This window comes from Lampetra fluviatilis, chromosome 39, assembly GCF_964198595.1.
Source record: "Lampetra fluviatilis chromosome 39, kcLamFluv1.1, whole genome shotgun sequence".
In the NCBI taxonomy this organism is placed as follows: domain Eukaryota; kingdom Metazoa; phylum Chordata; class Hyperoartia; order Petromyzontiformes; family Petromyzontidae; genus Lampetra; species Lampetra fluviatilis.
This window is the reverse complement of record NC_136313.1, coordinates 6,674,658-6,701,936: the sequence shown is the minus strand read 5'-3', so window position 1 is coordinate 6,701,936 and position 27,279 is coordinate 6,674,658. Positions and strand designations below refer to the sequence as shown.

The 27,279-nt window shown below is 49.0% G+C and overlaps 1 protein-coding gene and 2 long non-coding RNA genes across 5 annotated transcripts in view; all 3 read right to left on the bottom strand.

Moving 5' to 3' along the window:
* Positions 1 to 439: 439 nt before the first annotated feature.
* Positions 440 to 7,314, bottom strand: LOC144946041 (uncharacterized). The gene is made up of 4 exons (XR_013639744.1): positions 7,296 to 7,314; positions 3,288 to 3,327; positions 1,558 to 1,613; positions 440 to 643 (listed from the first exon to the last, which is right to left on the bottom strand). It is a non-coding gene; the product is annotated as an uncharacterized LOC144946041 (long non-coding RNA).
* A 32-nt stretch (positions 7,315 to 7,346) lies between these two features.
* LOC144946042 (uncharacterized) lies at positions 7,347 to 15,970 on the bottom strand. Its single transcript, XR_013639745.1, has 3 exons — positions 15,936 to 15,970; positions 12,318 to 12,504; positions 7,347 to 7,372 (listed from the first exon to the last, which is right to left on the bottom strand). It is a non-coding gene; the product is annotated as an uncharacterized LOC144946042 (long non-coding RNA).
* Positions 15,971 to 21,423: 5,453 nt separating this feature from the next.
* Positions 21,424 to 27,279, bottom strand: part of LOC144945921 (cartilage oligomeric matrix protein-like) — a 45,273-nt gene continuing 39,417 nt past the window's right edge. For all 3 annotated transcript variants that reach the window (XM_078874563.1, XM_078874564.1, XM_078874565.1), the window contains 4 exons: positions 26,650 to 26,846; positions 24,841 to 25,013; positions 23,843 to 23,982; positions 21,424 to 23,020 (listed from right to left, as the gene is read on the bottom strand). In XM_078874563.1, the coding sequence (XP_078730689.1) occupies positions 22,962 to 23,020; positions 23,843 to 23,982; positions 24,841 to 25,013; positions 26,650 to 26,846 (569 nt within the window). In that variant the 3' untranslated portion in view covers positions 21,424 to 22,961. The remainder of the gene's footprint in view (positions 23,021 to 23,842; positions 23,983 to 24,840; positions 25,014 to 26,649; positions 26,847 to 27,279) is intronic.

Sequence of the window (27,279 nt, the reverse complement as noted above, 5' to 3'; positions counted from 1 at the left end):
ACCGCCCCCTCTGAAAACAGACGCCTCTACCCGCATCAGCGGCGTGACCCTAATGCACCCTCTTCCTGCAATTCTCATCGCTTTGCTTCTATTTCCCCGTTTCCAGACCATCCGTTTGCTCTAATTTCCCAATATTTCTGTTTTTATTTTCCCCTTTCATGATTTGATTCCCCGGCTCCCATGTATCGGCATACTTGACTCTCACTCCCCATCCGATGGTGCAGCCATGGTACAACGTTGCTCGATGTATTAATGGATTCTGCAATAATGTATACCGTAATAATATATAATGTATCAATATATACTGTATCAATGTATACTGTGTTATTGTATAGGCTGTGGATGTTCATATGTTTTCTTTGCGAGCCCACTACGAGTCCACGATGCCTTTGCCGCGTATGCGTCGCTTGACCCCCCCCTCCCACCTCTTGCGCACGAGGTCATTATTCCAGGTGATGTTGTCCTTGTTTTTGTAACAACGAATCGTGACCATTTGGGTTCACACGCACCGCTGTTTGGCCCCTGACGCATCGCGCAGGGGGCGAGGGATCGCAACGCGCGCTCACCGCGAGTGGCTAACTGGGCCCCGGTCGGAGTCGAGCGACCGCGTGCTCCTGCTGCTCCTCTGGAATCCGCTCGTCACCTGCCGTCAGTCATGCAACCGTGTTAATTGTGGGCAGCGTGGTGTTAATTGTGGGCAGCGTGTTAATTGTGGCCACAGTGGTGTTAGTTGTGGGCAGCGTGTTAATTGTAGGTAGCGTGTTAATTGTCGGCAGCGTGATAATTGTGGGCAGCGTGGTGTTAATTGTGGGCAGCCAGCGTGTTAATTGTGGGTACTGGATCGGCAGGTCTATTAAACTATTTAAACTAAACTGTTTATTTAAAATTTTACCAGGTAAGGCCCCCACACTGAGCTGTATAGCTCTAATTCGGAAGCGACCTGCCTATCACAAATGATAACTCAACGCGAATTGGTTTATCATCATGTGGAATTGTTCAGCAGCCAAATACTCGAAACGCCGTGATGTTGTTTCTAAATGTGGAGGGAAAAACTGGAGGACCCAGGGAAAAATCCACGCGATCACGTGGAGAGTGAAACCGCAAACTCCAAATATACAGCTAGGCGTTAGGTTCGGGATCTAGCCCACGACCTCCTGAATTCCCGGCGAGGTAGTTAATATATCCTAGCCACCGTGGCGTCCAATTTGTGGCGGAAAGGCAAGAGGGCGATTTGCGACACAAGGACACTTGGCTTTGCTCAGAAGGGTGTGGTCATTTCCAACTTCTACCGCATCGTTATTTTGGCGACCAATTTGGGTGATTAATAATTAGTAACTAGACTTTTGTTCATCCAAGGACTTCAGTATTTCAGTAAATCTGAAACTTGCAAGCGAAAAGCAGACCACGACGTGATATTCATTGCATCAATTCGTGTGCAATTTGTAAGGGCGCGGGGGATGGTGGTGGGAGGAGGTGGTGGGGGGTGGTGGTGGGGGGTGGTGGTGGTGGAGGGGGTGGTGGATGGTGGTTGTGGGGGGATGGTACTGCTGCTCGTACCTGATGCGTCCTCTGCCTGCCGCCTTGCACCGCCTCGTGGCGCTCTTTGGCAGAACCTGCCGAGCGACAGCAGAAAGGGCGAGCAGCAGGAGGGGGGGAGATTCACCAGCAGCCCCAACCACCTCGGTCATGCTTGCTTTGCTACACCACGGCAGTAATCCCCACTCACTCTGCCCTTGCAGAGAGCCTCGGCAGCGATTGTGCCATGCGTGGGTTAAACGGGAGGCCTTCAAAGTTATTGGCGGAAATGTTTTGGGGGATTTTGTTGTTGTTGATGATGCTGGTGTTTGTTCATCACTGCTAGCAGCAGCATCGCCCCCCCCCCTCCAAACATTTTCAACGTGATTTCAATGACTTCACAAGTCCGTAACAAACAGCTGTCAACCCATGCAGCTTACCCCGCATTCATGTGCAGGGGAATTGAGTTTTCAGGTCCATACGGCGTACAGCCGTTTCAATACCGGCAAAAAAAACACGTGTGTTTGTCTATTTGTTTGTGTTTCTCTCCTTGTAATGGGACTTTGCCGGATGAACGTTGAGACGTTTAAGGGCACGGGGTGAACAATAAGCTCTGAGTTGGTTTGTAATAAGATGGGGCACTGACAAGGGGCTGACAGGACAGGCAGGTAGGGTAACATGTTCGGACACCGCTCTCCGACTCAGGGTAGTGCACTGCCTAGCTGCGAAAAATCGAAATGCACGACAGCGATAGCACGATTGCAAAAACATGATTTGAGTGTTTAAAAAACAAACACATAACTGAATATTCGCACGATAAATGTTGGCAGGTGGGGAAGTCAAATAATATGCAGTGTAGCACTGACAATTAAAATTACGCGCAGTTATCTTCTTGGTTCTTTCGGTAAAGTCACGTAGAAGGGAAGTAATAAAATAATAAAAATAAGACATTATTATTTTATTACTTCCCTTCTACGTGACTTTACCGAAAGAACCAAGAAGATGAATCCCTGCAGTCACGAAAGCTTTAAATCGAAAATTACGCACAGTTAATTTGTCAATTCATTGCTGGATGAAGGTCTTGTCATGCCGTGTTGGTCGTAAGCGTTGTTTGACCATACTTCACCACGCTGGTCAGTGCCCAGGACTGCTCCACATATCACTCGCCATGGATGTTAGCCGTGGCTGGGGGTTAAACTCAGGTTCGCAGGGTCATAGGGCTACATATTAACCGCTGTGCCACTCATTCTTAATGTAGACGTTTTATGACAGATATTATTATTATTATTGCATTGTTGTATTAATTACACAAAAGACGCGCCCCAACTCATCAGATCTTGCAAGCTAAGCAGACCTTGAGCCTGGATGGTGTTTGGATGGGCTGCCACCATGCACGTCACAGGTTCTGCTGCTGGACGCAGCCGTGGGGCTGTGCTCCATTGTGAGCAGCAGAGGGCAATGGAGCAAAATCGCATTGTTGTACTCTACTACACTCAAACGTCTACGCTCCCCCATCCTTCGCCAACCTGCTTCGACGGGCGTGGTGATGACGTGCGGTCAAATAACCCCCACGGCGTGGGAAGGCCCTCATCCAGCAGTGGACCGACAAACAGACCGTACCTGCAGTGTATTTAACAGCTACCTCCTGTCCAAGTGAAATATCGTGTGCGTGTGTGTTGAACTTCTTTCACGCCGTACGTCGCCAAGCTTGATAATCGAAGGCGTGGGGGATAGTGTAATAGATATGAAGACCTTCAGATGCAGCTGCTCACCTGTCCATGTCTCGACACCTTCCCGATTTTCCTTACTTCCCTGTATGAAAAATAAAATACAGCATTAAAAATACACTCGTATACTATTTGTTAATGACGTAAAAACAAAAATCCCCGTTAATTATAACCACGGTAAACGGCCGAAGATCTGAGAGTAGGCTGCAAAGTTTGGCCCAGGATAAATCTGAGCGGAGCAGTATCGCGTTTGTGTTTTAAGTATTTCGCATTTGTGTTTTAAGTATTTTGCGTTTGTGTTTTAAGTATTTCGCATTTGTGTTTTAAGTATTTCGTGTTTGTGTTTTATGTATTTCGCGTTTGTGTTTTAAGTATTTCGCATTTGTGTTTTAAGTATTTCGCGTTTGTGTTTTAAGTATTTCGCGTGCACCGTACTTCCAGTGCCAATAAAGAGACGACTCACGAATGTTTATAAAGGGTCACTTCAATAGTTCCTCAACTGCAATTCACTCATCATAACCCTGCCACAAGTCTTCCTAATCAATGCAACTCTATAATTTAATCAGATAATGAAGACCTCGTATTCTGAGCATGTCGCCAATTTATCTCGTTGTTGTGAGCGTCACTCCTCCGCCCTCCGTTGTTGTTGGAGGGCGACTGCCTCCAACTGCCCAGTACCATCCTTCATAAGCCTCTTCCACAGAGGCCGATCTTGACACCGCTGGTACCAGTCATCGGCAAGTCCACTCGGCTCCACGTCCTCCTGTACCACATCACTCCATCTCTTCTCCAGCCCGTGCCGTGCCCGTTTTCCCCCTCTATCCGGCTGAACAAAAGCTGTTTAGGCATGCGGTGGCTGGGCATGCGGGCTACATGACCCAGCCAACGCCACCTTGCATGCCGGAGGAGCTCACCGATGGGACTTTGTCCAGATCTTTCAAGGATTTGTGAGCTCCTCACACAATCCAGCCTGGTTAAACCCAGGATGGATAGTAGGCAGGCCAGCCTACATGTTTCTAACCGGCGAAGATGTGCCATTAGGGGGGTCCACGTTTAGCAAGCGTAGAGAAGGGAGAGAATGACCATGGCCGAGAAGATCTGAAGCTTCGTGCGGAGCGACAGACCAGGTAGCTTTCACACAGTGTTACGCAGCCGATGAAAAGATAATGCCGCTCGACTGATTCGGAGTGAGACCCCTGCTGTCAAACCGGAGCCGGTCATGAGGACACTGCCCAGGTATGGGAAACTCTCCACTCTCTCCACAACAGCCCCATCACCAATTGGGAGTTGTAGGGGTGGAGCGTCCGATGGTACAAAATACCCAGGCAGGTGCTTAGTTTTGGTGGGGCTGATGGTAAGGCCCCACCTCTTAGTGGCAAGCTCCAGGTTCAGCAGTAGCGCCTAGAACTCCTCTGAGTGAGCAGAAATTACCAGATCATCGGCATACATAACGTGGTTGACCCATAAGGAGCCATCCCTTGACCGCACCCGGGCATCGATCAGCCTCCCATTGTATCTGTACCAGATGGAATTCCTCCGGTACAGCCATCGAAGGCTTCACGAACTACGTGGTCGAAAAAGATGGTAAATAATGTGGGAGCCAGAGGGCATCCCTGTCGCACCCCAAGGTGAACAGGGAATGGCTCCGACTCCCAGCCACATAGTTTTATCTGGGCCCGCTCACCATCATGAAGGTCCTTAATGATCGTGAGCAGAGGGTCAGGGACTCTGAAAGCACGAAGAATAACCCAGAGTCCAGGCCTACTGATGGTATCATAGGCCTTGACCAGGTCAATAAAGCAGAGATATAGGTTTTGTTGGAATTCCATACACATCTGCTGTAGCAGACGGATAGAAAATATGGCATCTGTGCAGGACTGCCCTTTCCTGAAACCACATTGGGGCTCCGCAAGCCTCTCCTTAGCGTGCCTGGCAAGGCGATGTTGAATTATTCTTGCCAGGACCTTTCCTGGCACACTAAGGAGTGAGATGCCCCTGTAGTTGTTACAGTCTGTGTGGTCCCCCTTCTTAAAGAGGGGGACCACCAGGGCATCCTTCAAATCCTGCAGAACCCGGTCAGTGGTCCAGACTTGTTATGATGTCATGTAGGGCAGTCTGTGCACAAACGCCACCCTCTCTCAGCATTTCGCTTGGGAGATCATCTCTACCCGGTACCTTTCCTGGTCTCAGACTCCGGATCGCCCTCTGTACTTCCTCAACAGATGGCACCTCAGCCAGTCACTCACAGGGGGTGACTTCTTCCAATATTTAAGACACCGCAGCCTCAGCAGGATCATCCCCACTTTGTCCCTCGATGTGTTCCAGGCTGAGGGATTTCCCCTCCCCCAGGACTTCACATAAATGCTTAGAAAATCTGCAAACCTGTTCCTGGGGGTCAGAGATTGGATGACCATTCTTTCCCCTAATAATGGTAATAGGTGTGGTGCTGCAGGTAATTTTTTGATGGAGTTAAAGAGTGATTTGTGATCGTGGGCCATTGAGGGAGACTCCATCTCCTCAGCAACCCGCGACCACCATCCATCTTTGCAGCGCCTCACGGCTCTCCGAACCTCTGAGCGAAGGCTGCGGTAAGCCTCCTCATTCTCTGATGTGGAAATGGAATGCTGTAGACGATGAGAGTGGGCCTGTCGATTTTTCTCAGCCATCCTGAACATGTGTACCCAAGGCAGCCATTGCAGCTGCATGAGCCACAGTCATAAACCTCGCCCATTTGCCCTCGACATCTGGAGGAGTGGGGGACGATGCCAACCCCAGCCGCAAGCGATGATCAAATTTTCACTTGCAACTTTCATCAGCTAGATGAGACCAGGCCACACAGGGTTTGAATGGGGTCCTGGGTCTCCACCCACCACCGGAGTGGAAGAATCGCAGGCGAATCTTACAGATTAGAAGTTGATGGTCAGTAGGCAGATCAGCTCCACGGTAGGTCCTGGTGTCAAGGACATGGGCCTGCATCCGCTGTTCCGTCAGTATGTAGTCCAAAAGATGTTCTTGCTTGGACAAGGCATGTATCCATGATGTTGTGTGGATGCGCCGATGCCGGAACAGCGTGTTGGTAATCACAAGCCCATGGGCTGCACAAAAATCTAGCAGCCTCCTACCGTTGTTATTGAGCTGATCTGGCCCATGTCTTCCAATCACTCCAGACCAATCACTCCAGAACTTCTTTCGCACCGTACGTAGCCAACCGTGCTAATCGGAGGTGCGGGGTGGGGTAAAGAACAACAAACGTTTGGCAGGAATACTGCCTGTACACCAACTACCCCCACCCCAGTCCCCTCCTTGTTACCACGCGACACTGATGGAGTGCTGTACGGGGAAAACAGGAATCCACGTTGCATGCAAGTAGCACATTATCACCGCGTGCTATTACAGCGATATCAGCCTCTTCCCAATCAAAACACCGCCCGGGCGCTAACACAAGCAGGCGGTGTTCCCCGCAGCGTTAGACGTGACGATGCTTTGACGAGGTTTGAAATAAACATCTGAAGAGCCAAGGGACACACGAAACTGTGGGGTGGGAGGGAGGTGACCGGGTAACTCGGAGGTCATAGCGCCCTGCTGAGATCCTGGGTTCGAATTCATTTGGGTTTTCACACCCTGGCCTCTTGATGAAACCGGGTTATCAGGCGGAGCGAGTGGATGACCTCAGCGCAAACACCAATGACTGAACAGGTTCAATCACACCCGCGTCTGTGCCGAGCGATGGGTCTCTATGCAAGTCTGTTGGTCTCTGTGTAAGTCTGTAGATCTACTTGTGAGCGATTGGTCACGGGGCTGAGGTCATCAACTCGCTGCACTTGAGAAGTTGGTTTAATCACGAGTGGCTGGTTTAATGATGAATGGCTACTTTAGTGACGAGTGTCTGCTTTAATCACTAGTGGCTGAACCCCGACCCAAGATCTCACCCGTGGCGGCTCATCTCCCGTGCTTCACGCTGTCTGCACAGCGCTGGGATGAAGTCTCAGAGTTGGTCTCTGCAAACCTTTCAGCCACGACCATGGTCGCCTGCAGTAATGTCTTTGTGCTTACCTTCTCCGATTGCCTTGCCCAGTTAAACCAGTTGAACCTGGAAGGCTTGCCCGGACGTTGGAGGTTCTTCGATTCGCCTGTGGGACGACAAATACCCAAACTGCTCAGTGGCTTGTGCTGCTGTGATATATGCGCTGGATCAGGACCGCTTCTGATTCTCACTTGGCACTTACGTTTGCCGCGGGCAGGAATCTCACTTGGGTGGCTGGGTTCATAGCGGAGTGCCCCGACCACTGTGCCATCACTCCACCCCGTTTAATTTCAATGTCAAACCAATATGTTCAGAGTTGGAACGAAATCGGCTTGAACGGGTTTGTCAGAACAAGCTGGGCAACAAGACATCTAATTGGGCACCCGTTCTCAAAGGCACAGTTGTCAAAACCCTCTTGTGAGATTTCGCGACGCGCTAAATTGCACCACGTATTCAAACTGGGGAACGGACCACGGGAATGGGGTGCCACGTTGTGCGAGATGTTATCTCCCTCGCCTGGTATGCACGTGGTCGTGCGTTTGATCCCGACCGTGAGGTCTGTATATTTGGAGTTCGTGGTGTCTCTTTCCCCGTGATGGCGTGGATTTTTCTCCGGGTCCTCCGGCTGTTCCCCCTCCACATTTAGAATCAACATCACGCGTTTCGATTTTTGGCTGCTATAAATTTCCACGCGACAAAGCCACTTCATTGAAGCCATCATTTGTGCCCAGGTCGCTTCTGTAAAAAAAAAAAATCCACGTAGCTAGCTCAGCTGGGGCTTTACCTGTTGACATCAAGTTGGAAGAAGAAGCAAAAAAGGTGAAAACAAACGCGACAAAAGAAAGAGAGAGGCCAACCGAGAGATTGTTGATTTCATGAGCCGAGGTCGCGTTGACAGCAGCAATCGGTCACGTGCGTGGCGAGGGCGTCCGTCACGCCAGCTCCGTTCTCCCCGCGCGGCGCTTGCGGACAGACGCGCGGCCCCCAAACTAACGTGGAGGTCACCGGTTTGAAAAGCGGCACGCGGAGCGCACGGTGACCGCGGCGGTCGTGGGTGTCACCCGGCAGTCAACCACTCAACGATATCGACGGATGTGAACTCTGAAGCCCCTTTGCCTGCGCTGAAGTTATGGGCGCAGGGAGGCGGTGGTGGTGGGGGGGTTGCTATTATGCGCGTGTAAGTGCTCGGCACAATGTTTTGATTGTGATAACTCCACTTTCCTGGGTCTCCATTTGAGAGCGCCTGGCTTCGTACTTGGCTCCTCTTGAGGGAGGGGGGAGGGGGTAGGGAGGGAATTGAATGGCACCGTCATTGTTTCAGCGGCAATGTAAAATAAGTCATTTCCCCGCTGCCAAAGGGGACAGACAGAAGGTTTCGTCAAGCGCAGTCGATGGGATAATTTGGCAATAAAATATAACTTTAACTGTTATTTTAGACTCCCTTAATCTAAGCCATTGGCTGGGCTACGCGGAGTGTTTGTCACATGCGCAAACCTCCTATTTAGACGAACAGATTGTGGGTGAAGGTGCAGTTTAGGGAGCACCTATTAAGGTCGTCATGGCACGCATGGGGTGGTGGCGTTGCCAGCGTGATGCTCGACAGACTGACTTTGCCTCCCGAGTACCGATGTTAACACAACGCACCACCGGCTTACTCATTTAAGGCCGAGTTGACCGAGAGGAGGCCGGCCGAGGTACAAAATGCAGATTGCAACTCGCCACCGATGCAGTGGCCGGGCTGAGAACGACTCGGTGTGCCAATTTGTTCACCGCTGCCTCCCCCACCGTATGACGCGTACTGCCCGAAACACAACAAATGTGGTCAGCACAGAGGTGCCGCCCTGCATTGTTTGTTGTTGTTGCCGCTTTGGCGGAAGTGGTTCCAGAGGGCTTTCATGGCCCTCTCTTCAACGTTGGCCAGGCAGATTGGAGGAGGTGGCAGTACCCACACTTTACCCCAACACGCACGATCTGCCCGCCAGCCGACACTGCTGCGTGGATAGAAATTGGGTAAGGGAGGTAGGCAGTGGTGGTATTTTAAAAAAACGTATCCATTGCGGCATCCTTGGGAGGCCATGTAAAGAGAAGGCTTACCTCCTCCACACTATGGGAATCCTCATGAGCACTTGCCTCCGATTTAACACGGTTGGCTACGTACGTTGCGAAAAAAGTTCAACAGAAATACGTAAAGGCAACGATAATTGAGGTTCACGACCAGATAAAGCATGCAGGCTGGAGACAGATTTAATAACACACGCAAGATGCGATCGCAAACAGCAAATGCAAGACACAACTCCCATCGCGCCTTGCACCTGCTGGACATCTGTGAAAAAGAGCTTCATAGCTCATCCGATGTCTCCAGGATAGGTGAAGATTCTGATTCAGGACCGATTTGACCACCCCAATTGAACGCACACTGCTCTCACAGGGCCACCGACTCTGAAGCTGAACCGCGTGGCCGCTCTCGGTGTTTCCAAGCCCCCACGCGTTTTTTTCCCCATCGCGATAGTTTATAGTTGAAAGTAACCATACATTGTCTGCTTCACAGCGAACGTTAAAGAGCCCGTGTCATTATCGAAAAATGGTTGGCCATGTATGCCAGCGCCACGGTCTACATCTGCCAAATATGAAATTGACTGAACTCGCAAATAACCTAACTGGATAAAAAAAAAACATAGCAACATTGCCTTCGACTGTGAAACTAATCCGTAGCCTACTCGCCGAAAGCAACGGCGTGGATTCCAAATGTATTAACGGCTTGATTTGAAAGTGGTGCTCATTTTATTGGTCCCTCAGAGATTATGATGATGGGTTTGGTTTGATTGCCGACTGAGCTTTGAACTTAACAATAACGTGTCCTCCGTTTCAGGGGGCGGCTCGTTGATTCATTATATTTTCATTAATTCAAATATTTGGTTGGCCCTTTGTTAACCTCTTGTGGAATGAAATCCTCCACACAGCATGTTGGTCATGGCCTCATGGGGATGTGTTTGTCCACTCGTCACCACGCTGGTCAGAATGGTTTGGTGAAGAGGGGGCGGCCAGGACTGATTTAAACATCACCCACCAGTTACGTTAGCCACGGCTGGGAATTGAACTCGGGCCGCTGGGTTCATCGCGCCGTGCGCTAAGCACGACGCCACCGCTTATCCCACCCCATTTGATATAACACTTCACCCTAATTAAAGTCTTGAACTAAAACTAAACTCTTTTTACTTTACCAGGTAAGGCCCACTGAGCTATGAAGCTCTTTTCAAAAGCGACCTGGCCACAATTGATAGTTCAACGAAGTGGCTTACCATCACGTGGAATTTTATAGCAGCCAAATAATCGAAACTCGCGTTTTTTAATGTGGAGAGAGAAACCGGAGGACCCGGAGAAAAATCAATGCGACTACAGGGAGAGAGACAAATATTCAGGCATCAGGGTCGGGATCTAACCCACGATCTCCTGCACACGAGGCGAGGTGGTAAACATCTCACGACCATGGCGCGATGTTAATTACGGAATTTGGCAGCAAAACAAACAAAATGATAAATTAATTATTTAGTCATTGCTTTTGATGGTGAAGTGCCAGAAAAGTGGTTTTCACCGACTTGCCAATCAGGCCCCAGGACCAATGTTGCAAGGGAATCCAAATTAATAATCATAACAATTTGCATTTGTCAGGCGCATTTCACCCGTAGATCCCGATGCATTATTTCATGACAAGTTCAAATACATTGCGTGAGATTCCTGTCAAGATTACTATTTAGTAATTCAATTAGTTGCAGTATTTTGTATTAATGACACGAATAACAATGAGCATGTTTAACACTTTAATGAAGTTATAAATCACACTGTATGATATTGATAACGCAATTGGAACATAATTGCACTGCCTTCTCTTTGCCAACAAAGGCCTTGGCTTGTGAGGAGGCCACCTGTCCCAAGTACGAGGCAGGCTCAAAGCTGCTTAGCTTCCGAAGTCTGATGAGATCTGATACATTCCAGTTGATTTTGCCATAGACTGATAGAATTAAAAGAAGACCTTCATTATTGTTCATTTGTTCCATTATAACAAGGCCGTAATTATAATATATTTGGGGGGTGACACATCCCCCCAAATATCAAATATGTTCAAAATGTCCCCCCCCCATATATTGCTATAAACAATATAAAAAATAATAAATTGCTATGCTATGTAAATAAAAATAACAATTTGCTAAACCTTGGCCACAATATCTGGACTTGTCTTCATATAACAATGCATAGATTTCTGTTTATATGATTGTGGTTATGGTTGTACTTTATTAATCCCTAATCTCTGCCATTACATACAATGAAACAAGAAAAGGTAAAAAAGTAAAAACAGAGCAATGTAATACAATACACTATTCGACATTATTGTAAAAAATAAATAAAAAGTCCATGCCATGTGTTAGTGAATTTTTACTATTTTAGGCAGGAAATTCGTTTTCAAATTTTGATTTTTTTGTAGGGGGGGGGGGGTACCCCTAGACCCCCTGGAAGATTTGGTCCCCCCCAATGTTGACTCCATGGCTACGGCCTTGCATTATAATATTAATAATAATAGCTAATTGTAACTTGCCGCACATTACAGTATTCGCTCATTTTCAGAGAGAGATGCAGAAGTCTGCGTGTGTGTGGCACGCAAAACAAAGATCCCCTGTAAAGCCTCAACAGACTGTTGGGGTAAGTGCTGTTAGCGAGCACCTATGAAGGCCGCCACGGCACACAAGGGGTTTGGGTGGTCAAAACCACGCACGGCCGCCTTTGTTTCCCTATTGGCGATGTTCACACACCACACCAGGTATTCATTTGAGGCTGAGTCGACCTATGGGGAGGTGCAAGACCGGTTCAGATAATCATCACTGGCGGTAGCCGCGAGCGGGAATCGAACTCGGGTCACCGGGTTTGTGGACGGAGCGCGCTAACCGCAACACCGGCACATTAAACGCACACAAACACGTGCGCAACTTTTGCTTTCAAATAGAGGGCAGCGTTATTGACGCGTGCGTTGAGCCCCCCTGACAACATTGTCGCCTTACCCTCGGGATGTTCAGCGAGGGAAGTAAGAGGGCAGCAGCAGCTGACGATGGTGACGATGACGGCGAGGGTCGCCAGCAGCCTGACGATGGCTCTGCGGTCGCTCCGGTGCAGGGGAGAGCATCGGCCGGGTTGCGGTGTCATCGTGGCCAACGCCGCTCACATCTCCCTCTCGTCTCCCACCGCAACCTGCGTGGTGGTTGCGCAGTGTGGGCAGCTGTGGGTCTCATCGGCGGGGGGGGTGGGTGACAACGTGGTGGATTTGTCCAATTTACTGGGTGCCTCGTTAACTTTGTAAACAAAAACATGTTTGGTTACGACAAGTGTCGTTTATATATTTCGATGCGACGCCGCCGTCGTGTCAATGAAGGAAAAATCCACCGCTGCTGCAAGTAGCTCAGCTCTTGCAAAACCCCACGACAACGACGATGACAACAGGAGGAGCAGGAGGAGGGCAAAAGCGGGAGAGGCAGGAACAGCAGCGCCGCGGTGGAACGACTCAGCGACCCCAGGGCCACGCGCCCCGCTCGGAAACACGCGAGTCACAGCACGATTGCTGTATCAAGTACAGTACTTGATACAGCTATCGTGCTGTGACGGTTCCACCTGAAGACGGAACCTTGTGTTGCCTCCGAAACGTCGTGATTTTTCTTTTTTTCTTTTTCTTTTACTTTTATTAATTTTAATTTTTTACCTACGTGACTTTACCGAAAAAACCTAAGAATATGAATCCTTGCAGTCACGAAAGCTTCAAATCTAGAAACACGCGAGTCTGTGGCCCCCCAAGATGGGCCTCGTCGGGTGTATTCGCACCCCACGGACGAGGGAATTGGTGGAAGACGATCATCCTCGAGCGCGAGGGATGGCCGAAAAATGACGAGAACGGTTGGCAGCACCCTGGACTTGCAATCCAAAGAAGTTGCCGGTTCGATTTTAAAATTTCCCCCACCCAGCAGTATAAATGGGTCCACCATAGTCAATCGGCAGCAGGTCATGTGTAGTGGGGTGAAGTGTGGGTACTCACACCTCTTCCAAGACGTCTGGCCAGCGTGGAAGAGTAGGCCAAATGCTCTCTCTCGAGGGACTAGAGACGCCCTTTGGCATTAGAGGCCCTTCCTGCCAGCAATGGCCAGAGAAACGCCTTTACGTTCTTATTACTTAATTTTTACTTGTAGAGAGTGATACTGATACCACTGAAAAGTCTGTAAGTTGAACTTCTATTTCGCACCCGTGCTAATCGGAGGTGTGAGTGGCCAAAGCCCATTGCTGGTTACTCATTCGCAGGAATCAAATCATCTCCCTGTTGAAATTAGCATCATGTGGCACTCACCCCTATTACCGGTCCTGAAATAATTCTGAAATTCCACATTCCTCTGGCAGAATCCATTGCCTCTATATGATAACCACTGTCGACCCAGCTAATGTACACAACACATGTACAGCCCTTTTGTCAATCCACTGCTTGATGAGGACCTAGCCCCTCAGAGGGCACGATAATAAAGGATTATTATGCATTTGCGCATCTTGTATTCGAGTGGCAGTGCCTCAGGCTGATGATCGCTACTTTCAGCCAGCGATTAGCGTTCCAAAAAATGTTGAGCTAGGTATTACAACCGCGGAGAGAACCACCCCTGGGTGCAAGTTGAAGCATTGGAACCGACGTTGACACTGGTATATTGTGGTCACACAACAACGACAAAAACAAGATATAATCACGGGGCACAATTGCCCAGGGAAATGTTCACGTTGAAATAATGAGACGTAATTGTAATGTACTGTGCCTATTTCACTCATTCTTGGATGAGAGAGAGAGAGAGAAACGGCTTACGCGGGGAATCACAGACATGCGGGAAAGGCAGCAGCAGCAGCTACTGTAGGTGGTGAGCCAACACTACAAATAATTGTCCAAGCTCTACGGGTCCTCTATATGTCAGGATGTTTATTCTTTTGATTTATACACGTTATTTTTTATTTATCGAATACTAAGAGCAGTGGTAGTTATAGAAGCTAAGTAAATTTTACAAATATATATTTTTATGGGTGTGCTTAATAATAAGTGAGAGTTTAAAATAATAAAAAAGACAAGTATTCTGAAAAAAAAAATCCATCGTCAAAATATATCCCTTTGTAATGAACGGTCAGATTTAAACGTGATTACCGCAATTATTAAGAAAGTTATATGGCCAGGAGTAAGTGGTAGGATGTTTATGATAACTCGTAAAGTTAATAACAAGTTAATGATAACTCAAAACATGTGTGCATAGTGCTGCCCTAAACGGAGCACACACACGTAACAGGTGATGTGTTCGGCAATAACCCTTCTTCATAATCAGACACATTATATTTTATGCATTATTACGCCTGGTAATCCTCCAACACCTTCACTGAGGCTCAAGACTCTTTTTCAGGAGGCTGCTGCTAAGTTGTAAGATGAAAACATCCCACCGATCTGTCTGCAATAAAAGAAGGGATGTTTCTCGAAACGTTTATACATTTATTTTTTACGATTTTTAGGACAGTATTATTGACAAATGCTTTGAGTTGTTATTTTAAATCATTGTCCTTGATAGCGAATATATAACAAAAAAACTACATTATTTGTAACATTACATTCACCCCATTTTAATAAAACTGCAGTCATGTTCAGTTGTTATCGCTCGTTGTGCCAGTGAGTTAACGGTTTGGAGGTCACGCATCTTACCGACCGACGCGCCTAGTGGCTTGCCGCAACGCTCTGCAAAGGCACGGGCGTGGTTTTATTTGCAATAATTAATCTACTAAAAAAATGTTTAATGCAACGCACGTGCCTAAATTAGAATTGCTTCACAAATCGCTCGTCATAAAGCGAACGCAACGATGCCGGTCGCCTGTGTATCTGGAGCAACGCGGGTTTACTATCTTGCGCGGGTTCAGAAAGTATTTAAAAGCAAAGAGCGGAGTGTGTTGCACATTCGCCACAAGCATGTCCACGTATTGTGTTAGCAAGTCCACGCGTTGTGTTCGCAAGTCCACGTGTTGTGTTCGCATTACATACGAACCTCCCAATCATTCCAAGTTCATGCCCCGTATTATTATCACGCGTGCGATTACACAGAGCGATCCGTTTCTAGACACCTCTGCTAAAATAACAGGGAGAAGTCGCGAGAGAAAATTAACCCTTCTGTTTCAATGCCTCTACAACGTCTCCCCCCACCCCAATCTCGATACACCGCATTCAATTTTAAATCAGCGTCCTCCCAGTACGATACGGGGTGCCATCGCTTTCCCCAACATTCAATCGCCTGTTGAGGGGGGAAAAAATGTTCGCTGTACAAACCAGTTCGGGTCTCCACACATGGATCACCCTGTGTATGTCGTCAAAGTCATCTTGACAGCAGTGGACGCATTATTGCAGTTGCATTTCGAGAAATGTCGCCACCGACTGTATCCCGATGTTGCCATCGGAATCGAGGCACGGGGCAAAGAAACGTCCGCCAGAAAGTAAGGCGATTAGAAAAAATTAAGGCAATCAAAAACAAGTAATGCAATCAGAAAAAAGTAATGAAAGAAAAAAATATCAGTGGGGTGTCTATAAGTGGATCGCCCCGTGTTAAATCGCACCCAAAACGAATGCTCCTTACCTGCCCACTTGATCACCGATCTAGCAGCTCCAAATAACTCAAGCTCGCGAGACAGGTGCAGCCTTGAATCACCTTTCTATCCACAGGGAAAGAGAGAGAGAGAGAGTTTCTTAAATCCGATGAGTCATTAATGAAGCGTAACGCTCCGTGCGCGTGGAGCGGAGGGGGGTAGTGGAGGAGGAGGAGGGTGAGGAGGAGGTGGAGGGGATCAGTGGTGACAGTTTGTTCTGCCTCTGTCACTCGATGGCCAAATGCTTTCATCGGTAGCGTGCGAGTCGGGACATGCGGCATGGCTAACGGTGAAAGCGTTCGCCAGCGAGAAGGGGGGGGGGATAGGGAGAGAGAGAGAGAGGGACACAGAGACGTAGAGAAAACAATAACCCCCACGACCTTAATCATAGCAGGCAGCATTGTTCCACTGTTGATATGTCCAGGGAACGCCCTTCCGCGTGGCACTGCTTTGCTAACCTTGGCTATGCAATGGGGGTTTGTTCTCTCTCTCTCTCCGATTTATACCAACCCATGGGTGTTACCGCGGTGCAATGGGTAGCACACTGGACTTGCAATCCAGAGGACGCCAGTTCGATTCAATCTGCCGGCGCGGCAGCAACGGACACGTGTCTTAAATCCTCCTGCCTCTATCTACCCAGAACATAGACTAGCCCCTGCCATGGGAATGTGGAACTTATACGGCTAACTCGGGTCTTATTTGTCGGAGATACTTTGAGGACATAGGGGTCAAGAGATTGTCCTGTTCATAGATTCACTGATTTCTGCAGTGGTAATAATAATGATATTACTAATATCGTGATAACGATACTGGAGGAAGGTTTCCCCAGGATGTGTCAGTCACGGGACTTGTTTGATGATATTTTAAGCTGGTCAGTGTATGTTGAAGAAGGAGGGGGCCCTGAACCATTTCAAATATCACTCGCGACTGATGTTAGCAGTGGTCGGTAATCGAACTCCGGTAACTGACTCGTCCCTCCTTTGGGGTTGGAGGCTTCTGGCAGAGGAATGTGGCATTTAAATTCTAGGCTCATTAAAGGAGATAAACGTTGGCTTTGAATGCCTTTCAGGTCAGAATCAAGGGTACAGGGATGGATTCGTGAAATAGTCCCATAGTAGCCACATCTTATCGATAAATTGTCAATACAAATATCAGTCCCTTGGTCTCAAATCCATTGAATCATTGCACTTGGTATAAAAGGGCATGATTTGACATTTTATTTGTAATTCGATTTGTAAAACCATCCAGCAATGGCATTGGAGTCTGACCCAATCACCATTAATGTGCTTGATCTGGAAATCAAAGCAAAGTTGAAGCCAGTTCAGGTTCGGGTAGGAACATGCATAAGCATATCAGCTGTTGCAAGCTTGAGCTGTGGTGATGCCAGACGATTGCGGTCGAAATCAGAGCACCCAGAGAAAAGCCCACGTAATATCTGAGGAGAGCACTCAAACTCAGGATGACGGTCAAGCATAACGACGGAGTGGCAGCCAAAGAACGGAACGCGTCTTAGAGATACGTCGCGTCGACTCTTAGTAAGTTAAAGTGGGTCTTGGGCAGGACGCGTCGTGGCTGGAAGGGAACGATGGGCGGTGTTCGAGACTTAACGGACAGATATCCAGTCAGGGAACGGATGGAGTTCAACCGGAGATGTGGAGCAATGAAACTGCCTTGTGCGCTGGTGCTCAATGGATCATTGCATCGCAGGATCGTGAGAGATGGCCGTGACCTTGGGGGGGGGGGGGATGGGGGGGGGTTCAATCCAGCAGTAGATTGACCAAGGCCGATCGATGATCATGATGATGACTCAAAACACCTTTCCAAAAACCGACTCTTCCCACCGACTGCACGGAGCTTTCATCTTTGACGAGTTACATTTATATAATAAAATAACAACCTCTCCTCCCCACCACCGAAAATATTAAACCCTGCAAGTATGCGGGCCCTGGGGCCCTACGCAAAGTGGGCGTAGAGGAGCGTGTCGAAGCACCGGGGCGGTTAGCCGCACACACCGGCAGTGCGACCTTAGCCGCCAGCCAAACTGGAACCCGTTTCGTCGCCACCGAGCTGAGCGCGACCACGTCGCTTCCGCCGCACTCGAGAGCCACGTTTGGGTTCATGCGAGGCCCGGCCGAAGAACTGGATTCGGCCTAGGGGCCTCCTCGGGTGGCTGTTGGCAGCTCAACGCTCACCGTGGGCTCATGGTGGGGTTTTCTCCGCGGCGAGTTGGGTCCGCCACTTTGTACGCAGATCGAACCCCGGATGTGTTTCTAATTCATTACTAGGCTTATCAAAAACACATTCCTGCGGAGGGAGCTGGTAGGAACGTTGGGTTGCTCGGTCAATGGCCAGGGTCAACGGCGGCGTGGTGTATTCCGCAAATATGCCTGACTGTGAGGGCGGGCACAAGCCGGCGTGAGTAGGTTAAACGTTGAGTTTTATAAGGGCACCACGGGGTGACCAGCCCCTCCCCACCCAGCCCCACCCTCCCCACCCAGCCCCTGCCCACCCTCCCCACCCAGCCCCTCCCTCCCCACCCAGCCCCTCCCTGCACGACGGACGGACGGACACAATCCCCTGTGGGCTGCTGTAACCAGGAGGTTCCTACCAGTACTAGCGCGTAGTGTGCTACTTGAACGCAGGTGGTACACCCTTCGCTTGAGACACCCAACCAATACAAAACATTAAATCCATTTTAAATCCACCAATTAATTAAGGTCCCCCTCCATGAATGTTTTTTGTTATTATTATTATACCTCACCACGTTGGTTATTACGGGTTGGTAGGGGCGAGAAAGAGAGGGCAGGACCAGATAGGAGTCGAACTAGGGTCATCGGGTTGATAGCTCAATATGCTAACCACTGAGCCACCACTCGACCTTGAGTTCCGTGTTCATATATTTGCATCTCTGCATTGCACAGCTCTCCTCGCTTTGAAGCATGACCCCAGCTCAACTTTAGAGCAGCAAGACATTTCTCTGTGTTTTGATTTTCGATACGAATGAAGTATGGCTCATTGTACATCAATTCGCCGATGAGAGAATCCCACAGACTGCGCCCGGTCTCGCCAACAACGCTGGGAGGCTAAGCAGCTTTCAGCCTGGATAGTGCTCCGATTGGTGACCTCTCTGCATACAACAGGTGCTATAGGTTTACACTGGGGAAAGAAAAGGGGCAGTGCAGAAAAATCGATTGTTGCATTGTACTATGCTCCCACAGCGATGTTCCTCCCCACCGTCACCATCAACATGCAGTGACCAGCGTGTTTGTGGTTTGAGCAACATAAACCTCTGGAATATTTCTCCTCCTGTCACCGACATTTAGCGATGGCTATGTGTGTTGTCCTGTACTATGGCTCCACAGCGATGCTCCTGAAGTACGGTCAAGTAACCCCCATCCACCAGCCCCCCCCCCGAACGGGGACAATGCAGGCGTGGTGGTGGGGGTGTTAATTCCGCGATACCAATCAATCCTGAACAAGACATGGATGGACACCTTTAACAAAAGTCTCTGGGAATTGTTGGGGCATTGTGCCACGACTTACTTGAAATATGTGGCATGATAAACGTCAGATGCCAATTCCCAGACACAGATGCCAATTCACGGACACAGATGCCAATTCCCGGACACAGATGCCAATTCCCGGACTCAGATGCCAATTCCCAGATACAGATGCCAATTCCCGAACACAGATGCCAATTCCCAGTGGCAACCATCGGTAGGCTCTCACCTCTTATCAAGACGTCTGGTGAGAGTGGAAGAGTAGGCCAAAGAACTCTCTAAGAGGGCCTCTCTAGAGCTCCCTCTAGTGGAGACCCTTCTAGAAGCATTGACGTGAGCAGAGCAATTGCGGGACTGGCATCTCCTCCTACTCCTCCGACCTCTCCCCTTTTACTGTACTTTGACACGTGTCCTTAAAATGCTGTGCTGGGCTCATTCAGGAGTGGGGTGCTCAGGGAACATCCATTCTTCTTTTTTTTCGGCATTATTTCCTTTGAAGGCAGCGTTACTGACGAATGCGTTGAGCTTTTGTAACGGATTCCAAGTGAGATGTGTGCATGTATTTCGAGTCGCCAACATACGGGGGGGGGGGGGGGGGGCAAGTAAGGCGTCAGTTAGAAGGCAGCGTACGGGAAAGCAGGTTGCTGGTTGATCTGTGACCGGCTCGACCCTTGTGTACATGTTTGGGGGGGGGGTTCTAACCTGGCAACTCCAGCTATTTACCTCGTGTAAAAAATGCTCTCAGCAACGCATCGGCCACATGGCACGACATATAAATACTTAGCAGGACCCACATGAAAGAGTTCTGTGGGGACTACAGCAGGACGCAGCACGGCTAATCTGCTGCTCTGCACGGAGGCGGAGGGACGTCACTATCCTGGCCGACGTCAGGAATCGTGGGCTCTTGTTAGCGGCACTTTAAAATCCAGCTTGAAACACCGATTTTTATTCACTGGCTTTTCCTGCGGTCTTGACTGGATGTTACCTACACTGTATTTTTATGGCTTTTACCATAGTTCTTAATTGTATTTATCTAGCGTGTATAGTTATCTTCATTACTAGTTTTTACTTCATTTCCATTGGATGTGACCTGCAACTTATACGTATTAAATCTTGATTTGATCTTGATTTGAAGCTTTCGTGACTGCAGGAATCCAAACTCTTTGATTCTTTCGGTAAAGTCACGTAGGTATAAAATAAAATAAATCACGACGTTTCGGGCGCAACACAAGCGTCCGTCATCAGGTGGGAAAGCATTGTCTGCTGCTTAGGCACACTGTTTTAAAAGGTTTGAAATGGGTGTAGCCCAAGGGTCAAAAAGAAGTGGCCGGGGCGCATGATGTTAATGTCAGAAATTTGAATGTAACTGTAAGATAGAAGGAGAGCGGCCTCCTCGATGAGGGAGTGCAACCCAACGGGTGCAATCCAAAGGGCATGTGAGCATGAGAGTGCAATGTATTGTTTTACGCCCAGCGCTTTGAGATATTTCAATATGAAAAAGCGCTTCATAAAAAGAAAATTATGACTGCAAAATTACGAGCAATGTTTGGAATCTCGCAATGCCTTTCGATCCTTGTACCTTTCGATGTGGGTCGGCTGTGATGACAAAATAAGAATAGGTTTTACCATATCTTTTGGAGTTCTCTGGTCTAATACTTGTGAGACTAGGCCATAAAGAAGGCTGTCTTTGGTGTAGGCCAATCAGTTTCAACAACAATACAAAGATTATCAGAGCGTGTTTGTGTGCATGTTTTGCCACAAGTACGTGTGGTCAATGCACACTTGATGCCTTGCAAGTCGGTATATCTATTTGGTGTCTCAACATATTAACACCTCCTGTTTTATTGGCAGAAGGTAAAGCCTATCTATGATTATATTTTTTTCATCATTTTGTATTCTGGCTAAAATGTTCCATATGTCGGTTGGCTACGTTGGTGAAATCTTCCTCCGCATGCCAATTAAAGACGCAAGAGTCACATTGAAAACACAACAGCAATCCAGCCTCGTTTTACCAACAGCAAAGTATACATATATCGTAGGTGATCTAGACACTTGTCGTCACAAAAAACACAGCATGGCATAGCGCCCCTACGAGCAAAAATAAACAATATTTCCCTCTCTCTGCGCGCTAAACGTGATTTTAGTATAACATCTAACAATAAGCGAACTACAGTAAACAAACCAATGATGCTAGAAATAACCACCTACGACGCTACACACACATTACATAAACGGGTCAAAGCCTGTGCAAATGAATAACCACAGCGCTTACAGCTCTCCCGACGCGCTTTCGGGTTGGACCGCGTGCGCCGTGCGCCACGGCGTTCCGGCGCTTTCCGCTCCTCGCGCCGCGGGGGGCCTCTTCGCGCGACTCCGAAGCGGAGAAGCCGCAGGCGCGTGGAGCGGAACGTCGGACAGATCACGCCCAACCAAAGCGCGCGGCACAAACCCCCCCCCCCCGCCCCCCCGAAAACTCAGTGGGGGTCAACGAAGCACGGGCGCGATAAACCCTACGCCGTGAAACAAACTACGGCACCCCACTGATGCGACTGCTTCACGTGCAAACACGGAGCACGCAGCGCTAACATTTTTAGCCACAGAGGTTTTACAAGTCCATCGGTCGCTGTGGAGCAGCTTTCCGGGCGAGCTCCGATAACGCCGCCGCTATCTTGAGAAAACCTGCGCTCGGGGAACTTTGTTTTCCCCCGGAGACCCTCGGATGGGGTGGAACATAGAAAGAAAACCGTGTTGTTCCCCGTACGTGCGCTGGTCTGTCCTGCCCTTTCCTGTACTGATCTCAGAGTGGACGAATGCATTTCTGCCTTTCGATAAGACGTAACACTGAGGCGCGGCGTTTTGTGTGTTTGTGTGTGTGTCGACTCGGATTGACAAAACGTTACACGAAATTAAATTTGCCACACAAAGTCACAGTTGTCTCCCTCTTCAAATGAGCATTGGGCAGAACTCAGTTCCAATGGCAAGCCTGAACCATTCATGGAAATTCCACATTCCTATGGAGGGATTCCAGAACCACATTTTTGTGCATGGTGATCATCTATCCAAGTGCTAACTATCCAGGCTCAACAATCCTGCTCAGCTTTTCAGTTATGAGATATATGCAGAAGATGGGATGCATTAGAATGAAATTTTCAGAATTCAGGCCCTAAGGTTGCCATAGTTAGCTGTCCTTTTGACACAATGTCGTCTGCCACAAGAATGTGGAAATTCCACGAGTGGTGGACCAATTGAGATGAGCGTCACTGCACGGCCAATCGAGCAGGGGGAGACCCCTTGAATTGTCAAAGACTGCATAGACGTCTGTATACATTCGCAAAGATTGGGTCACTTCCAAGACTATCGACGAGAGGTCTCCCTCCCATAGGCAGCTCCCGGTGAGGCGAAAGTGGCACGAGAGAGCGGTGAGCGGCGTGCGTTTCCACCCCCAGACGCTGCGCTCCGATGATGCCCGGTCGAGTGGACGGCCGCGGGAGGGTTGAACGCCGGAGGCGGCGTTCTCTAAACCTGAGCCCTTCCCTGCTGGGCTCGATAAGACACGAAGTCCGATGGGATTGTATCTGTTCAAACAAAAGTAAAAAAGAAAAGGGAACATTTCAAAAGAATGAAGAGCACCGCTGTCATCTGGAGATAACTGCTGGCGTCGGCATGAATGGCAAACATTAGACGTTTAACTCGACGCGCGGCGTTGTGAACTACAATGGGAGAATATAAAATGTTTTAATTAAAATCTTTCAGAACAAGAAGGGTGTGTCTGTGTGCGTGTGCCCTTTTGGTTTTGATAATGGCTTTTGTGAAAAAGGTTTCCTGGAAGATGTGACATGAATGAAAGTGTCGGAGAGATTGTTTTCACCGCAAAATACTCACTGTCGAAAATATCGAGTGAGATGTGTCACGGCAGAGCAAATGAGTGCATGCTAAGTAATACATAAAAAAATCAATAAAAAATCCAGTTCCTTGTACCATGTTCCATTCCCATGTACTCTGGTGATAAATGTGCGTCTTGCTGTTGTAATATCCCTGTGCCCTATTCTTTTCCCATCTACGCCCGTAATTAAAAAAATATTCGGTGCTGATGCTGCCACTGCGTTGGCAGCGGCGTGCAAGAACAAATAACACAACGCAAATATCAACACATTCGTGAAAGCACTGTGGCCTTGAATAGCAGCCAGATACTCTAAATGCATGTTTCTAAGTGTGGAGGGGAAACTGGAGGACCCAGAGAAGAATCCATGCAACCACAGGGAGAACTTGCAAACTCCAAATATACAGGCCTTAGGTTCGGGATCGAACCCACGACCTCCTGTATACCGAGCGAGGTAGTTAACATCTAGCCATCGCGAGCTCGCTGTGCCACGCGTGGGCCCGCGCAAAAGCCTCACCATTGCAGCGGTAGCGCAGGTTAGACCAGATGATGTTCTCCTGCGAGAAGCAGAAGACTCCGAGGCGGCCGCCCCGCATCGTTGTGTCGATGATGACCCCCGAGTCGGCCACCTGCCTCACCCCCTCAAAGAGCTTCACCCTGCACGCGAACCGTCAGACGTGGCGCTGTCAACGCATTTTATCCACTGGTCGTTCACATTGTACACAGCCTCATTCGTGGAATTGCATCTCGTACGAACACCGATTTAATTTGACCGCAGAGAAGCGGGGAAGGCAGCCCGAACTTGGCGCTAACAATTGCCCAAGCTCTGCGTTCCTGTATTGGGATGTTTGGCCAACTCCATTAATGAGTGTTCGCACACTTGGGAAGAAAACGGAGAGTACCCGGAGAAAATCTCGTACGAATGGGAATTAATCCACTAGCCGTACTGCCATAACCGGGCAAGCTGGGAAATGGCAACCTTGACACCCACGGGGAGGAGAGGGCGGTACAGCAATTTGTAATTTCCACCACCCTCACCTCCACAGCGCTGGAATACAGAATCAGGATCTTTATTTAGAATGGACGAATCCGATGAGCTATGAAGCTCTTTCTCACAGATGTCCAGTAACACGCACAGCAGAGCCACCATATCAGCAAAAACACCCTCTTCATGCCCGGTGAAATGGGGGGGGGGGGGGGGGTGCCGTTACTCCTTCTAATGCAATGGGTTGTCGCGGCCTCCACAACACGTTGGTATAGGCTGCCGCCGGGGTCACGTGGTGGGCAGCAGAGGGCAGTGGGGAAGAAAAATCCATTGTCGGACTGCAATCGTCTATGCTCTCCACCTTAAGCAAGCAACCACTCCCCGTGTTCCGTACAGCTGTGGGAGGGGGGGGGGGTGGGAGGCCCCGCATCCAGCGGGTGAGAGCCCCGAGACGGCGCGTCGCTTGAGCGCTCGAATAAACAAACGGAGGTAGTCGTCATCCTCGGAAAGCGGAAGCGGTCCTCGCGCACCTGATGTAGCCGACTTGCGGGCGGTGCGTGAGGTGCCAGCGGTAGGAGGTCTTGTCCTTCCAGCCGACGTTGCGCGGGTCCTTCCACAGCAGCTTCACCTGGTCGTCCGTGTCGCCCGTGTTCCACAGCGCGTTCCGCAGCCGCTCGCCGGGGCCCGAGCTCGACTTCACGGCCTGTGCGGCGAGCGAGAGAGTGAGCGTGCGGCCTTACGCAGGCTGTCGATGCGGGTGTGGTCAGCGAGAAGCTATGAAGACCGGAATGGCGATACCCTTGGGGTGAGGTGGGTCAGCACCATGCTGGGCCACCTTTGATGCGAAATTTGTATTTTATTTTACCAGGTAAGGCCCACAGAGCTATATAGCGCTTTTTCAGAAGCCACCTGGCCACAAATGATAGCTCAACAAAGTGACTTATCATCACGTGGAAAAGTATAGCAGCTAAATACTCTAAACGCACGTTTCTAAATGTGGAGGGAAAAACTGGAGGACCTGGAGAAGAATCCATGCAACCACATGGAGAACTTGCAAACTCCAAATATACAGGCCTTAGGTTCGGGCTCGAACCCAGGACCTCCTGTATATCAGGCGTGGAAGTTAACATCTCACCACCATGACGCCTTTGTCTCCCCACTGCTGATGTTTGCATACCGCAGCAGGTACTCACATTAGGCTGAGACAACATCGGGAAGTTTACAGTTTAGTTAATAGTTTCTTGTGTTTAACCAGGTGAGAACTCAAGAGGCGATGATAGCCTCATTTGAAAGAGCGACCAGTGTTATCAAAATGAGAAAGCAAATTATGCACGGCAAATCTAAATCAAAGACAACCGTGCTACAGGAGAGATTTAAAAAAAACGCTGCGCAAATATAACTCGATACTAAATAAAAAAAAACATTTCCTGCAACGAAAAATTGGCTCGGGCAAATACATTACAGCAATATAAGAACAGCTTTTACCCTTTCTGGCAATAAAACAGTTGTGTTTAGATGTTAAAACACCAAACTAAAACCTTTTGCAAGGAATCATGTCTGCATTAACCACATATACTTGAGACAGCTTTCTTTAGAGCCGAGTCTCAAGCAGCGTTAGACCAGAGGACGCCAACAGGCTAACAGCCACTATCAGGACATTGATTGCTCAGGGTGAGCAGCTACAACGCAGACACAATTCCTTGCAAAAGGTTTCAGTTTGGTGTTTACCATCTTAACACAACTGTTTTATTGCCGGAAAGGGTAAAACCTATTCCTATATTTTGACACTGGCAAGGGAGGTCCCATGATGTAGCTGCTCACCCCGAGCTCTCAATGCCCTGATAGTGGCATTGTCTTTGTGCTGTTCGAATGTTGGCGTCCTCTGGTCTAACGATGTTTAGACTCGGCTCTAAATAAAGCTGTCTCTAGTGTGGACCAAACAGTTTCAAAGACAATGCATTATATACTATCAGAGCTTCTTTTTTCTTTGCACGTTCACCACAAGTATATTTTTCGATTTAAAGCTTTCGTGACTGCAGGGATTCATCTTCTTGGTTCTTTCGGTAAAGTCACGTGACTTTACCGAAAGAACCAAGAAGACACAAGTATATTGTGGTTAATGCCGACATGATTCCTTGCAAAAGGTTTCAGTTTGGTGCTTTAACATCTTAACACAACTGTTTCATTGCCAGAAAGGGGTAAAACCTATTCCTATATTTTGATACCGGCAAGGGAGGTCCGATGATACAATGCGGCAACATCGCCAAGCGTTGAAATGTCCCGCGGGGAACCGTCATCGGCGAGGGGGGTCTCTCGCCTCACCGCTCACCGCCGCTCACCTTGAGCTGCAGGCCCGGCTCGGCGACAGCGCGGAACGGCGTGGCCTGCCAGTAGGTCTGCTCCGTCTGCTTCCACATCACCACGTAGAAGCTGGCGCTGTCCTGGTAGCCGAAGATGAAGCCCGCGTAGTCGTCGTCCGTGATGGTGTTCACGTGGAACGTGCCCTCGAAGTCCACGCCGTTAAATGAGATGTAACCTGGACAGCAGGGGGGGGGGGTTGAGGGGGGGCAGTAGTTGCACCTCCGATTAGCCCGATTGGCTAAATACGGCGCAAACGAAATCCAACGTACATTTGCATCTCCGATGAGCACGGTTGGCTACGTACAGTGTGAACGAAGTTCAACATGTATACAACATACATCCGATTCACAGTGGTTCTCCATTCACATCTCAACTACGCCCAACAACATGCCATATCACGCAATCATCATCATCACAGAACAGGCGTGGGTGACTTCATTTAATCATGACATGGTATACACGTTCCTCGAGTAGTTCTCTACCCAACCGGTAGTCTGAGGACCACCGATGGTCGCAAGACCGCGTGGATGCTGTCCGCCAAACGCTTGCAGAGTACTCCATTGTACGGTTGTCTCCGAAAATGTTTTGAGGGTTGCGTGTGTGTACGT